Source organism: Dama dama, chromosome 3 (genome assembly GCF_033118175.1).
Source record: "Dama dama isolate Ldn47 chromosome 3, ASM3311817v1, whole genome shotgun sequence".
Taxonomy (NCBI): Eukaryota; Metazoa; Chordata; class Mammalia; order Artiodactyla; family Cervidae; genus Dama; species Dama dama.
Genome location: NC_083683.1, coordinates 46,278,438 through 46,292,633, shown reverse-complemented (window position 1 = coordinate 46,292,633; position 14,196 = coordinate 46,278,438). Strand labels below are relative to the sequence as shown.

The 14,196-nt window shown below is 53.2% G+C and overlaps 1 protein-coding gene across 1 annotated transcript in view; it reads right to left on the bottom strand.

The window, feature by feature from the left end:
• Positions 1-7,665, bottom strand: part of FAIM2 (Fas apoptotic inhibitory molecule 2) — a 35,972-nt gene extending 28,307 nt beyond the window's left edge. Inside the window, exons 1-4 of the mRNA XM_061128226.1 lie at positions 7,517-7,665; positions 4,009-4,204; positions 814-917; positions 334-398 (exon numbers count right to left, since the gene is read on the bottom strand). Coding sequence (XP_060984209.1) covers positions 334-398; positions 814-917; positions 4,009-4,204; positions 7,517-7,531 — 380 coding nt within the window. The 5' untranslated portion in view covers positions 7,532-7,665. The remainder of the gene's footprint in view (positions 1-333; positions 399-813; positions 918-4,008; positions 4,205-7,516) is intronic.
• Between the last annotated feature and the right edge of the window lie 6,531 nt (positions 7,666-14,196).

Below are 14,196 nucleotides of genomic sequence, written 5' to 3'. Positions count from 1 at the left end.
AAGAAAGGAGTGACTGCACCCCTGGGGGGCAGGGGACCCCAGCCACAGTCTTGGGCTGAGACGCGGACATGCCTGGGTGTAGGGCTGGTGTGTCTGAGAGGAACAGCTGCTTCACAGACACTCGCTGCCCGGAAAGCATGGGGCCACCCCCACTGGATGGAGGACCCCTCCATGTACCCAGTCTAAGGTTCTTCCCAGCACCAGGGGGGCCGCTGCCCTGAACAAATATCCCTAGGCAAACATCCCCAGCCCTATCTGATGCTGGATCCGCCCCCCAACCCCAGGCCTGGGCCCGCCACTCCTGGAGCGTGCTGGTCCACATGGTCAACTCACCAGAAGGTAAAGAGAGCCACGACACCCAAGGTCACCAGCAGCTGAATCAGCAGAATGGTATAGACCTGGTGACAGGAAGGGGTTCCTCTCAGCTTAGGGGACCCTGTTGGAGGCCGGGGGGCTCAGGCCCCCAGCCAAGATCAGGTGGGCCCAGCTTCCTGGTGACTTGATCTACCCTCCAGACCCGCATCCTATGCCCTCCACCCTCTATCTTCAGAGTCACTGGGAGGAATCCAGGCCAAGAAGAAAAGAGAGCAAAGATGCTCCACAGCCTGCACCCAGGGGATCTGGAGAGAAGAGACCAGGTGTTCAGGCACAGCAGGGGGTGGTGGATGCCCCCATTTACCAGCAGGTACTATCAGCTGGGATCACAGTGAGGGGGAGAAGGGCGGCCTCTGGGCAGAGGGTTGGGCCAGGGGTTTCTCAAGCGGATTTTCCCGCCTACCCTCCCAGTCTGGGAGAGCTGGGGGAGGCAGTTACCTTTCTGATGAAGACTCGGCGAACCTTCTGGTCATCCCAGCTGAAGGTGGTGAAGAACTCATGGTCTCCAGTGGGGAAGCCACTCTCATAGCTGGAGCTGCTGTCTGGGTGGCAGGGGGAGGGCCATGAGTGCCCCCCAACACACATGTGAACACTGCCCTCCACGGCCACCTGCTCAGAGCATTTGTCAGACTGGCTCCCAGGACCAGGCAAAGCCTCTCTCTCCAGCCTCATTCTCAAACCTCCCGCCCCACCCCATCTCTTCGCACAGAGGTCCCAGACCTTTCCCAGGGTGCCTCTCACCTCTCCTGTTCCGAATCCTTAGAAAGAACTGTCTCCCCACCCCCCTTCTTCCTGCCCCCACCCCCAGCTGGGGCTCCCTGGGGGCCACACTCTTTCATAGAGATGTGGTCTTTCCCTCTTGTGCCCCCCCACCCCCCTCCCTGGACACTCTAGCTCCCTCTCGACTGAGACTCAGAGAGGGACAGCCACTCCCCCAGGGCCACCTTGCACATCCCCAAGGTCACTGGTCCAACCCCAGGTTGCTCTGAGGCCCTTGGGGTGGGAAGTGGAGACTCCTGGGAAGATCAGACCTGCTGGTGCTCTAGCTGGGAACCAGTGAAGGGCAGTGATTGGAGGGGAAATAAAGTCAGGTGAAGTTTGGGAGCCTGGTCCTAGAACTTAGACTTTTAGAAAAGCATGGGCTCCGTAGGAAAACATGTGGATCAGTCCTCAAGACTGCCTAGCTATGTGACCTTAAGGGAGTCACCAGCCTTCTCTGAGTCCCTTGTATGATAGAGATCGGTGATACCCACCTACTGGCGATGAAACAAGATAAAAGTGAAAACTTTGTGCTTGATGCTGACCACACCAACCTCTTCATCCTGCATCTGGGTCATTTCTAAGGCCTCAAATATGTCCACTCTATTCTCCCCAACTATCCCTACCAGCTCTCCCCGACCTTACCCTCCACCACAATAGCCTCTGTCTTGGTCTTTCAAAGCTGATGTTGGCACTGCCCTGCTTCAAGTTCTTTGATGGCTCCCCACTGCCTTTTGGGCTTTCCCGGTGGCTCAGACGGTAAAGAATTTGCCTACAGTCCAAGAGACGGGGGTTCCAACTCTGGGTTGGAAAGATCCCCTGGAAAGGGGAATGGCTACCCACTCCAATATTCTTCCCTGAAGGATTCCATGGACAGAGGAGCCTAGTGGGCTATAGTCCACGAGGTCACAAAGACTCAGACAGGACTTCGTGACTAACACACTGCCTTTTACTCAAGTTCCAGTTCCCTAACAAAGCCTCCTCAGCCTCCCATGAGCCCTCCAGCTCCACTGCTCACTGCTCCCTGCTACTCTTCTCGGTGGGACTATATTTTTTTTCAGTGATATGCTCGCATGCCTCTGAGCCTCTGCATATTCTTTTTTTCAACCTCGGACACTCATTTTCCCACCTCTTCACCAAGCTAACACATGCCATCCTTCAGGACTCCAAGTGGATATCCCTTCCTCCAGGAAGTCTTCCCTGACTGTCGGGCAGGTTAGTTGAATGGCTGAGGCCTCCATCACCGCACCTGTTTCCCTGTGTGGTGGTTGTCCATTTACTTGTCTACACAATCACTTCTGTGAGTGCAGGTCTTGCAAATCAATGCATCCCTAGAAACCAGCTCAGTGCCAGACACGATGCCTGGTTCAGGCTTAGGAAATGTTTGTCATCTGCCGACTGAAATGAGCTGCTTTCCTCTGCCCTGACAGTTCTGTGGAAAACATTCCTTACGGCAGCCATTCCTGACAACCAGGACACAGGAAATGAGGAAGTGGGGAGGGAGGTGGACCCATTGCCAGCCTGGGGCTTGAAGACCCTAAACCTCTTATCCTTCACTCCTCTGTGTACTGTCTACACTTCCTGCCAAAGCCCAAATGTCCAGACCACAGAGGGGGAGAAAAGGAGAGAAAAAGCAGTCCTGTGGGTATCAGGGGCAGTAGGAAGGGCTCCCATGAACACCAAACCTTCGTAGGCCCTCCAATAGGTCACGGTGGGGTGGGTCTGCTTGGCCCGAGGAGCTTTGTGGTGGGAGGTGCGAACCATGGTGGCCACTCCTTGTGAGTCAAGACTCTGTCTGAGGCATTGTTCTTGGGGTCGCTTCTAGAATTCCATTGGGGGTGGGGGTGGGGACTCACGGTGGGGGAGGGGATCGAGGGGCTGTTGAGGGAGGTTGAAGGGGCTGAGGAAGACTTCATTACAGCTCATGGGGGGTTGTATGTTCCCAGCCCTGAGGCAAAGTTTCCCCAGGCTGCTCAGCCTAACAGAGGGGTCCCTACCAGCCATGATTCTTAGTCTGCAAGGAGCTAGCGTCAGCCTGCATGGGTCTGCTTAGGAACTGTACCTGGCTGTGAGAGATGCTGAGGCTGGTGTGGGTTAGTTGCTCAGTCGTGTCCGACTCTTTGCAACCCCATGGACTGCAGCCCACCAGGCTCCTCTGTTCATGGGATTTTCCAGGCAAGAATACTGGAGTGGGTTGCTATGCCCTTCTCCAGGGGATCTTCCCAACCCAGGGATCGAACCCTGGTCTCCTGCATTGCAGGCGGATTCTCTACCGTCTGACCCACCAGGGAATCCCACTACAGCTGGTATTTGCTTCCAGTTAAGGCCCGGGGAAGGGAAAGAGTCAAGGAGAGTGATGGATGAAGGGGATCCTCAGGTCGGAGCTCCCAACAACCCTGGGGCCTCCATGCACACAGGTTTCAGATCAGCCCGCATGTAAGCAGACTGCATCCCATTCACAGGGAGCCAGTCCCAGTTGAGGCCACGGTCAACTGTGGTCTTGCACTATTTCTTCCTGTGTCTGCTCTAACCTTGCCCACTCCTACTCTGCATCCCTTTCTTCTAGACCAGCTCCTGGTTTTTCTCCCCCATCTGTTCCCTCTTTTTGTCCTAGCTCGATGACTTGAAAAAAACCCCTCTTCCCTACCCAAGAGAACTGACTGCAGAAACTGTATCTCTCTTTTCTCATGGAGTTCTCCTTGACCAGGTATCCTTAGAACAGTCCTCCAGAAATCCCAAACCTTTGACATCACAGCCTCATCTGACAACCACACAGTGCATCTATTTCTGGGCAACTTCCTCCTACACAGGTTTTTTTCATACGGGCCCACTACTTCCCCGGAGGCTCCTGCCTCCAGGAACCAAGAGACTTACTAGGGTCCACATAGGCCCAGCTGGGGTGGAGAGGCATAGCCGAGGGGGCCGGGGGGAAGGCTCCTGCCTTGAGCCCCTCCCCAGAGGTGGCCTCCTCATAAGAGGGCGGGGCCGAGGGCACTGCCGGAGTCTCTTTCTTCTCACCATTCGCCTGCTGCTGCCCCTCTGTCCCGGGGGCCTTGTTAGCCACGGAGAGCTGTGGAGGAGAGGCAGAGAAAGTCACCAGGGACAGGGCACCACCCAAGTCCTCCGCACCAGCCCCTCCACTTCTGGAATTCCCCCAGGTACTTTCTCCCCTTACTAGAATGACAGGGGTGCAGACAAGTTCCCCTATTTTATATGGGGGTATATATACAATGGAATATTATTCAGCCTTAAAAAAGAAGGAATTCCTGTCATTTGCAACAGCATGAATGAACCAGGAGGACATTATGCTAAGTGAAATAAGCCAGACCCAGAAAGAAAAAAGTGGAGGATCTCACTTATACATGGAACCTAAAATTGTCAGACTCACAGGAGCACAGAGTAGAATGATGGCTGTCAGGGTCAGGGGGTGGTGGGGGGAGTGGGGAGATACTGGTCAAAGGGTACAAAGGTTCAGTTATGCACGATGAATAAGTTGTGGAGACCTAATGCACAGCATGGTGGCTAGAGTTAACAATACTGTATTGTGTCCTTGAAATCTGCTGAGAGGGTAGATCATAAGTGTTCTTGCCACCAAAAAACAAAGAGAAAGTAACTATGTGAAGTGATGGATGTGTTAACTAGCTTGATTGGGGTGATCATTTTGCAAGTTACATGTACATCAAAATATCATACACCTTAGATATATACAATTTTTTTTGTTGTTTTTGTCTGTGCCATGCGGAATGTGGGAACTTAGCTCTCCTGCCAGGGATTGAACCTACCCCCCCCTGCAGTGGAAGCGTGGAGTCTTAACCAATGGACCACCAGGGAAGTCCCTATATACAATTTCTATTTGTCAATTCTACCCCCAATAAAGCTGGAAAAAAGAATCTCCTTATTTTATGGATGGGAGAACTGAGCTCTAGGAGGCTTGGGGCTGGCCAGAGGCACACACACTGGAACAGGGGTAAGAACTGAGGAAGGAGGAAATTCTTAGGAGGGCCCACCATTGGGGGTCACTGTCCCTGGGGCAGTGCCCGGCTCTATACGGTTTCACCTTTTTCCTGGGGAGCAGAGAAGGGCCTCGCACAGACTAGGCCCTTAAAAAATATTACTCAATGAAAGGTTCTCTCACTGAATCGCCCTGTTACCTTGCTAATTATATTTTGATCCCTGTTTTTAAATGAGGGAACTGAGGCTCAGAGAGGAAGAATGACTCAAAGCCCGCCAAGGCCCACTGGGCTGCAGAGCCCAGACACAATCCACTGGGACTGGCCTCTTTCTCCTGGGCTGGAGATGACCAAGGAGGGCAGGGATTTGGAAATCAGGGAAACAGAAAGAGGAGAGGAGAGGGGGAAAGGAGGAAGAGGAACAGGGACTGCAGGGGAGTGGAAGGGCAAGAAGCCCTTGGCTAAGAGTCCATTTTGGAAATCTCATGGGCTTCCCTAGTGGCTCAGTTGGTAAAGAATCTGCAATGCAGAAGACCCAGGTTCAATCCCTGGACCAGGAATGTCCGCTGGAGGAGGGAATGGCAACCCACTCCAATATTCTTGCCTGGAGAGTTGCAAGGACAGAGGAACTGGCGGGCTACAGTCCATGGGGTCGCAAAGAGTCGGACAAGACTGAGTGACTAACTCTTTCTTTCTTTCTTATTGGAAATCTCAGCCTCTTTCCCTTAAACCAGAACAGAATCAGACTGTTACTAATGGAAGGGAAAGTGCCTTGTTCAGCCCCTTCTGTCATCTTACAGACAAGGAAACTAAGGCCCAGTGGGAAATGTCCCATGGAGGATGACAGGCCCCCACAATGTACAAGTTCAGCTTTGGTGAGAGGATATAGGCTTTGAGGGCCCGAATGAGGCTGCCAGGGAAGAGATGACTTGGGAGGCAAGGGTGGTATGAAAAAAGAAACCACACCAGGATATTCTGCTTCTGTCCAGCCCTGGGGGCCACTGAACTAGAGGGGCCTTTTTCATCATCAGAAAGCCTGGGAACAAGCTGGGGTGTGGGGGGCGGAGGAGGCAGGGGCAATACATTCATCCAAGGACAGGAAGCAGCGTCAGCAAAGTGACTGATGGAGGCAGGGGTGGGAAGTGGAGGGAAAGAATCCGCAGAGGGGGGAGTGCTTCATTTTCCCCATGGTGAACCCCCACCCCTCGATCCTCACGGAAGGGCCTCAGAACCCAGGCCTGTGGGAATGGGGTCCTGGTTTATTTGCTTCCCTCCTACTTGCCAATCCCCTTCATCACCCAGATCAGAAGGGTCATGCCCAGGAAAATCCACTTCAGCCCACCAGAACCAAGGTCCTCTGAGCCCAGACCCAGAGCTCGTGCCTGGGAAAGGATTATCACCTCTGACTTCAGCCCAGTCCACACTGGTCCTCCTCACCAAGAACCACCCTGCTGACCAGACCCCCCAGAGAATCCTGGGCCCTGCCCTCCCCACATCCAGCATTCCCAAGTGAAGTCTGCCCAAATGGCAGGAGATGGTATCACCCAATGACATCATTTTTTTGGCCTGATGAGCTTGCAAACAAGGCAAAAAGAGGGTCTAAGAGCCCAGGAAAGATGCCATTGGCTCTGAGGCTCATCTCTGAGGAAAAAAAAGTGGGAGCAAAAGGGAAGCCCTTCTTCTGTTTCCTCTACCCAATCCTTAGCACCACCCCAGAGGACCTTCTTCCTTTGCCCAAGGCCCTGGTGGTTGTATAATTCCACAGGCTGTCAATGTTACATAACCCTACTAGGCCAGCCAAGCCTCTGCCCCAGTCCCCCTCCTCTGCATTTCAGGCCTAAAACAGAAACAAAAAGAGAAGACGTTTTATCCGGTCCCATTCAGTACCATGTCTGGCCAAAACCAAAACAAAAATTAGAACATCCTGAAGCAGGGTTGCCATAGTAACTCCTCAGCCACAGGGGCTGTATCCAGAAATGGAATGATGACAGGGAGTTGGAGGGGGGGTTTCTGTGGAGGGTGTAAAAGATGAGTATAACATGGTTGGGGTTGGGATTGGACAAAAGAGGGGGATGCCACATAGAGACTGCTTCTCAGGGCTCATCCTGGGGATACACACACACACACACACACACATGACTCCTCAGCTGACTCCTTAAGGAGACCTGGGCATCTGTGAAGGGTCCTGTGATGCCAAAGCATGGGTGGAATGTAGATGGAGGAGAGGAGAGCCTGGTGGGCAGGAAGAGGCCACAGCCCATTCCTTGAAATGGGCTTTTTGGTCCTCTGACTTCAGCAAGGACTACCCAGGACCTTCGCACAAGAGCCAAGCACAAGATGCTTACAGTGGTCCAGAGGGCTTGCTTAAGATGACAGGGAGATGGGGGAAACCTGAGGATGGAGGATGGTGCAGGTGGGGGAGATGCCGGTACCTTTCCCTGGGTCATGGTGCCGTCTCTCGGGGAAGGGGTCCCTGGGGCAGAGGCGGCCGCTCGGGTCACCGCAGCCTGCCTGCGTCTCTTCCTTTCTCCGCGTGGGTTCTAGCAACATCCACTGCAGCCGGGCCAGGCGGACCGGAGCGTACCATCCAGGCACGGGGGGTGGGGGGAAGAGGGGGCGGGCCAGGAGGCTGCTGCGGAGGCCTCTGCGGAGCTGCAGGCGGCGGAGGAGGAGGCGGAGGAGCACCGCCCCCTCCTCCCGCCCCCTCCACCCTGGTACCCTCACCCCCGGGGGCCAGGGAGCTCAGCGCTGAGGCACTGCCCAAGTGGATGTGTCCGCGCGGGCGGGAGCAGGCGCGGGGACTCCGTGACACCCGACCAGCTGATGCTGCCTGCCTGTAACTGGAGCTGGGTGACAGGGCCTTATCTCTGCACCATCTCTGCCGCTGACAGGCTCCATCGTACCTATGCCTTTCCCCCCTCCCTATTTGGATGCCGCCCTGGTTTCTATCTCCATCTCCACCTCCCCTCTCATCATCTCTGTTTCGTCATTCAAGCTGGAGTGGGAAAAGTCTCCGATGTCTTGTCTACCCTACTGCCTCCCTGGGCCCTAAGTTCCTGTGGGCCTTTAGGCAAACCATGTGGGCCTCTCTCCTTGCCTCCCTTTTCTCACCTGTGAAATGGAAGCAAGAGGCCCCTCCTGACCTTGTCACAGAGACATGGGCAGTGGGAGGATGCAGCTTCTATTTTTTCTCAACCCTGCTGGGACATTTTACCAGATCTTTCTGGAGAGGCCTCTAGTTCTGTCTCAAAACCTTTCCACCCCCCTACATTGCTCCCTTTTTGCCTCCAATCTCAGCCTCCACCACCCCTGTTATCCATCTCCTCCCCTTTCCAGAGCTGGTCCCACCCCATTCCCCAGTCTTGTCCTTGGGACTCGGCCATCACTGGGCCCTGTTTTCTGCGGTTGCTGCAGTGTTGGTGTGAGATTTGCAACCTCAAGGGCTGGGCTTGAGTCCCAGAGTAGTCACCCACTGGCCGTGTGACTTTGACAAAGCTTTAACCTCTCTGAGTTGCAGCATCTCCTGTGGGAAGGAGGCTAACAGTGGAGCTCTGTCCATCCTAGATGTACTGTGAGACACAGGGGTGATGGTGGTAGAAGCACATTGAAGACCACAAAGGGCTGTGGATTTTTGAATTATCATTATTTGAAGAATCTCCTTTGAGAGTGTCTTGAACTGCCCCAGGGTGAGGACTCAGAGATCTGCCTAAAGAAGGATCTGAACCCTGAAGGTTGGGAGGAGAAAACAAGATTTGGTGCAGGTCGGGGTGGCCTCCTGCCTTCTGCTTCCTTGTCGTCTCCGGGCTTGACCCGCCTAGTGACCAGAGAGAAAGCAGGGCCCTCGGCTGGCAGGTAAATTGTTGATGTCTTTTTGCCACCTCCACTCATCTGCCATCTCCCACTCCAAAACTACCAACTTCCCACACACTTGCTTAAACCTGGGCCTCCCTGTCCTGAGGCTTTGTCCGCAGCCCCCCACCCCCACCCCATAGACGCAGTCTCCTCCCCATGCCCCTCGCTGTCCTGTCACTCTCCTCCCCAGCCCTTCTCCCTGACCCCTTCTTCCCACAAGCTGCCTCCTGGCCCTGGCACTGCTGAAGCTCTGCCCAGCATTCCAGGTTCTGGCCTTCCCCTCCCTCCCTCTCTGATCCTGTGTTCCAGAGCATTTTCCTTCTCCTGTTTGGCAGCTTAAGTGCCATCTCCTCCAGGAAGCCTCTGTGGCCCCTAGTCTGGGTTGGATGTACTCTTCTATACTTTCAGAGTGCCCTGACATAGCACCTGTCACGTGGTACTTGGAGTTTGTCAATTTCCCCATTAGTCTCTAAGAGATCCTGTCTGTAGCAGTTTTTGTGTTAGCAGGGCTGAAGACTGTGCCAGGCATGTGGAATGAATGAATTTTATTACTATTATCCAAACGTACAATGTTATGCAGAGCCTCAATTTACTTAGGCCTTGGCATCCTTCTGGGTTTGTGACTCTTGCCTACTCCTTGTATCCCCATTCCTCAGCTGTAGCTACACAGGCTTCTTGGCTGTTCTAGACTGGATCAAGCATAGCTCAGGGCCTTTGCACTTACTCTGTCCTCTGCCTGGGATCTCTACACACCCCCACTTTCTTTGCTGCCCTGCTCAGACATCACCTTACTAGGGGGAGGGATCTTCCTGATGTCATACAAGCAGCCATGCCACCAGTGTATGTGCACTCAGTTTACTGGACGGTCCCCTTTTCCTGACTCAGCTGTATTTTTTCTCATGGCAATTGTCACCTCTGATATTTATTTTTGTTTAGTTTTTTGGTCTCTTCTTCTCCCATCAACTATATGAGAGGATTCATTTTGCCCTACACCCCTGGGTTAAAATAGTGCCTGGCATGGATGTAGTAGGTGCTTGATAAACATTTGGCTAAGGAAAGTGCAACATTATATACAATTCTCATATTCTTCAGACATTTTGACATTGTCAGTGCTATGATGTTTCTCAGATGTTGAACTCTATGACCTTGACGTAGAGTTGGACTTGTTGACTCTTGACTTTGCTTATATATCCCATTATGTAGTCTTCATTCATCATTCAGAAGTTGGAATGCTTGTCTAGTACTCCATTGGCCTCTGGAGGCAGTGAAGTCCAGTGATCAAGTTCACAGACTTGAGAGTCAGGCGGCCTTGGTTCAGATCCCAGCTTCTCTACTTGAAGACTGTCTGACTCCAGACAATTACTTCCCCTCTCAGAGCCTCAGTTTCTTCATTTGTAAAATGGGGGACAGTGATAGTACTGACTTCACAAGACTGTAGAGAGGCTGAAATGATATCTGTAAAGGGCTTCACACAGTGCCCAGCACATAACAAGTTCCCTGTAAGTAAGCTATTGGGCTTCCCAGGTGGCTTAGTGATAAAGAATCCACCTGCCAAGCAGGAGACACTGGTTCAATCGCTAGTCCAAGAAGAGCCTCTGGAGAAGGAAATTGCAACCCACTCCAGTATTCTTGCCTGGGAAATTTCATGGTCAGAGGAGGCTGGCAGTCGCAAAGGCTCTGTGGGATCTCAAAAAGTTGGACATGACTTAACGACTAAACAGCAGCAACAAGTAAGCTATCAACCTTAAAAGTTACACAGATGTTGTTGAATGAATAATTAATCCCCATCCTCATAAAGCACTCTGTTCCACTGTTATTCATTCTTGATGTGTGTAATGCTTACCTCTGTGTGACACTGTGTGGGGGACAGTGATTCAAAGAGGAATCAGATCTGCAGTCTTTCCTCAAGGAGGAACAATCCATCCCGAGCACGTTCAGAGCTCACCCCCATGTAGCATGAGGGCTGGAGAAAGTGTAGTTGGGGAGGTTAGAGCGTGGGGTGTCTGAAGGGATCCAGAAAGGTAAGGAGCTCCTCAGGGGAGTTGGGAGCTTGTGGGGTCACATCCTTGAATCCTCATCAGCCCAGGGAATGAGCTTTACTCCATGCTCATAAAGTAGGGAAATTGGGGCCAGGGGAGAAGGGGCAGGTTTCAAGGTTTTTTTGAGCAGGGCATGCTCCAGGGCTTTCCCCATCTGCCAGTGCAGGAGATGTAAGAGATGTGGGTTCAGTCTCTGGGTCAGGAAGATCCCCTGGAGGAAGGCATTGGCAACAAGCTCCAGTATTCTTGCCTGGAGAATCCCACGGACAGAGGAGCCTGGTGGGCTACATTCTGTAGGGTTGCAAAGAGTCAGACATGCCTGAAGCAGCTTAGCACAGCCCAGCACATGCTCCAGGAAGACCACACTACTGGAGTCGTCTTTTTCATTAAAGCATTTTCTTAAACAAGAAGGGCAGGATGGAGGCTTCCCTAGTGGTCCAGTGGTTAAGAATCCGCCTTACAGTATAGGGGAGGCCAGTTTGATCCCTGACCTGGGAAGATCCCACTTGCCGCGGGGCAACTAAGCCAGTGGGCCACCACTACTGAAGCCCACACGCCCTAGGACCCGTGCTCTGCAACAAGAGAGGAACCCCCACTCGCTGCCACTAGAGATAGCCCACACACAGCAATGAAGACCCAGAGCAGCCAAAAATAAATAGTTTTTTAAAAAGAAAGTGAGCAACACGTGGGAAGGACTGAATGAGGGAGAGGCTGGAGGTGCAGAGACATCATGGAGACTTCAGGAGAGTTCTGGTGATGGGCATTCAGAGCCCAGGCTGACTGAGCTGGGCTGAGCTCAAGTGTGGGCCCTGCATGAGATGCTTCACTTCTGCCTGCCTCAGGTTCCTCTTCTGTGAAGTGAAGGTTGAGAGTTAGTGTTGGTAAAGCGCTCAGAACAGGGCCGGGTATATAGCAAGTACTCTGTATGTGTCTGGTGACTTTAAAGTGAGACAAATGATCCAGGGACAAAGATGGAGGGAGGCAGATGGCTTGGAGCAGAACTGACCGCACTTGGGAAGAGGCCGGACGTAGGTAAGGAGTGAAGGAGCATCAGAAGAGACCGGGGCTTGGAGACCAAGTCCCTGGGTGAATGGTGCTATAATGAGAAGCGAGGAGATGCTAATGTGCTCAGGTGGGGTCGGGTTGAGTTTGCGGTGCCCGTGGGACACCCAGGTGGTGATATCCCATAGGCGGTCAGCCGGAGGTCTTGGGCAGGACCTTGCATGGCTCAGGGGACAGTAGGCACGGATTCTAGGGGAACACCTCTGCCCTTCCTGCCCTGGAACCCAGTCCTGGGGCCTCATGGAGCCTAGCAGTGGGGTCGCCACGGACTGGGTGGCCACTGGTCATTAGCGTGTGGACAGTGGCTGGATCACCGGGGACATGAGGAGATCGAGGCCAAGGAAGGAAGAGGAGGGCAAGCAGACCTGGAGCATCACCTGAGGTATGCAGGGGATGGAAGGAAATTATTTACCTCCCTCCAGAATCCCCCTCACCATTCACCATCTTCAACCTCCAGGCTGAGGTGGAAATGGAGAGATTTGAAGACCACACATCAGTGTCTTCAGGGCTACTCCTCGGGCAAGGGAGCTCATGGGCCCCCGCTCTTTCTGTTTCAGACCCCCTCCCCTGTCAAGTTCACACCGTGGCGGCCCATCCGGATATTTGTTCTGCTGTGGTTCCCAGTCAGTTCCGTTTTGGGGCAGGTGCCAGGGGAGGGGGCTGAAGGTGTGGACAGAGGCGTCACTTCTCATTTTACAGCCATAGAAGCAAAAGGCCAAAGAGGGCTAGTGACTAACCCAATGTTACATGACAGGTTGGGGGCCGTGCCAAGGTAAGAAGTGTGAATGTGACCCCGGCTCGGGGACCATCAGCCCAGGAGTGATTCAAAATGACAACACTTAGAATGGGTGTGGAGGACAAGTTGGAAGGGTTCCCAGGCTTCCTAGGTGGGCACAATCAGAGCCATTCCATCTCCCCTCCCCAGATCCACACCCATACCCCTAGTACACCCAGCCAGTAGCAGCACCTGCCCCCGAGGGTGAAGAGAGAACCGCAGAGGCAGGGGCTGGAGCTTGGGTGGCTCAGCGCAGGCAGATCTCAGGCTGGGCTGCAGGAGGCAGTGGTCCAGGCCTGCTCTGGGTACCAGCGCACCTCCCTGCGTATACCAGGGCCCACAGATATTGACGCCTGCCATTACTCTGCAGGTCTCCGGCCCCCTACCCCTCTCACTGCTATCCTTGCAGGCCCTTTCAAATTCCTCCCCTTCTCCCCCCTCCACCCCCAATAGCCCTACAGCAAAGAAACCAACATCCTGTCCAGGCCAGTCATAGCCTGGTTGCACAACTCCTCTATGCTGGGGTGTCCATTCCTGCCTCCCCCTCCTTCACCCCAGGACATACTGCCTCCCCAGACACGGTCTGCAAAGCACGGGAACACGACGTCTCTGGCAGGCACCAACACCCTGAATCACCTTCCAGCTGTGGGAATTGCTTACGGTGTGAAATTGCATTCATGCTGCTCTTGGCAGTATTGGGGGCCCCTGAGAAGTCATTTCCTTCCCCCTGGGTCTTGGTGTGGGTGCCCGCCCTCCCTGATTCCTGGGATAGTCACAGGTTGTTATGATCACTTTTTGTGTTCTGTGTTCTATGCGTGTGCATTTCTGCTTCTCCACCAGATGCTCCTTAAAGGTAGGCTGTGTCTCTTGATCCTTACAGCAGTCCCCCCTCCCCAGTCTCTTCCACCTGCTAGAGTTCAGTGGTAGAGTATACAGGTTTTGGATCTAGGTCCATTTGGGTGCGGATTCTGACCTTGCTACTTATTATATGAGTGATTTTAGGCAAGTCACTAAACTTCTCTGAGCTTAGTAATGGATATCCATTGATTTCATTCATTCATTCAACCAATATTTACTGAGTTCTTACTACATCTCAAGCACTAATGTATATACAACAGCCAACACAAAAGATGCAATTCTCTGCCTTTGGGGATTTACTTTTTAGTGGGGAATATTAACATTTGCCTCATGGGGCAATTGTGAGGACTTGATGAACCATCATATGGAAAAAGCTGAAACAGCACCTGACATGGTAGGCTTGACACACTGGAGCTGTTGCCATCCACATCCATTCAGGACCATTTGCTGAGAACTTACTTTGTGTCAGCTCCCTGCTGGGTATCAGGGAGACAGAGATGCAGAACGCCCATCCATGCCCGCAAGG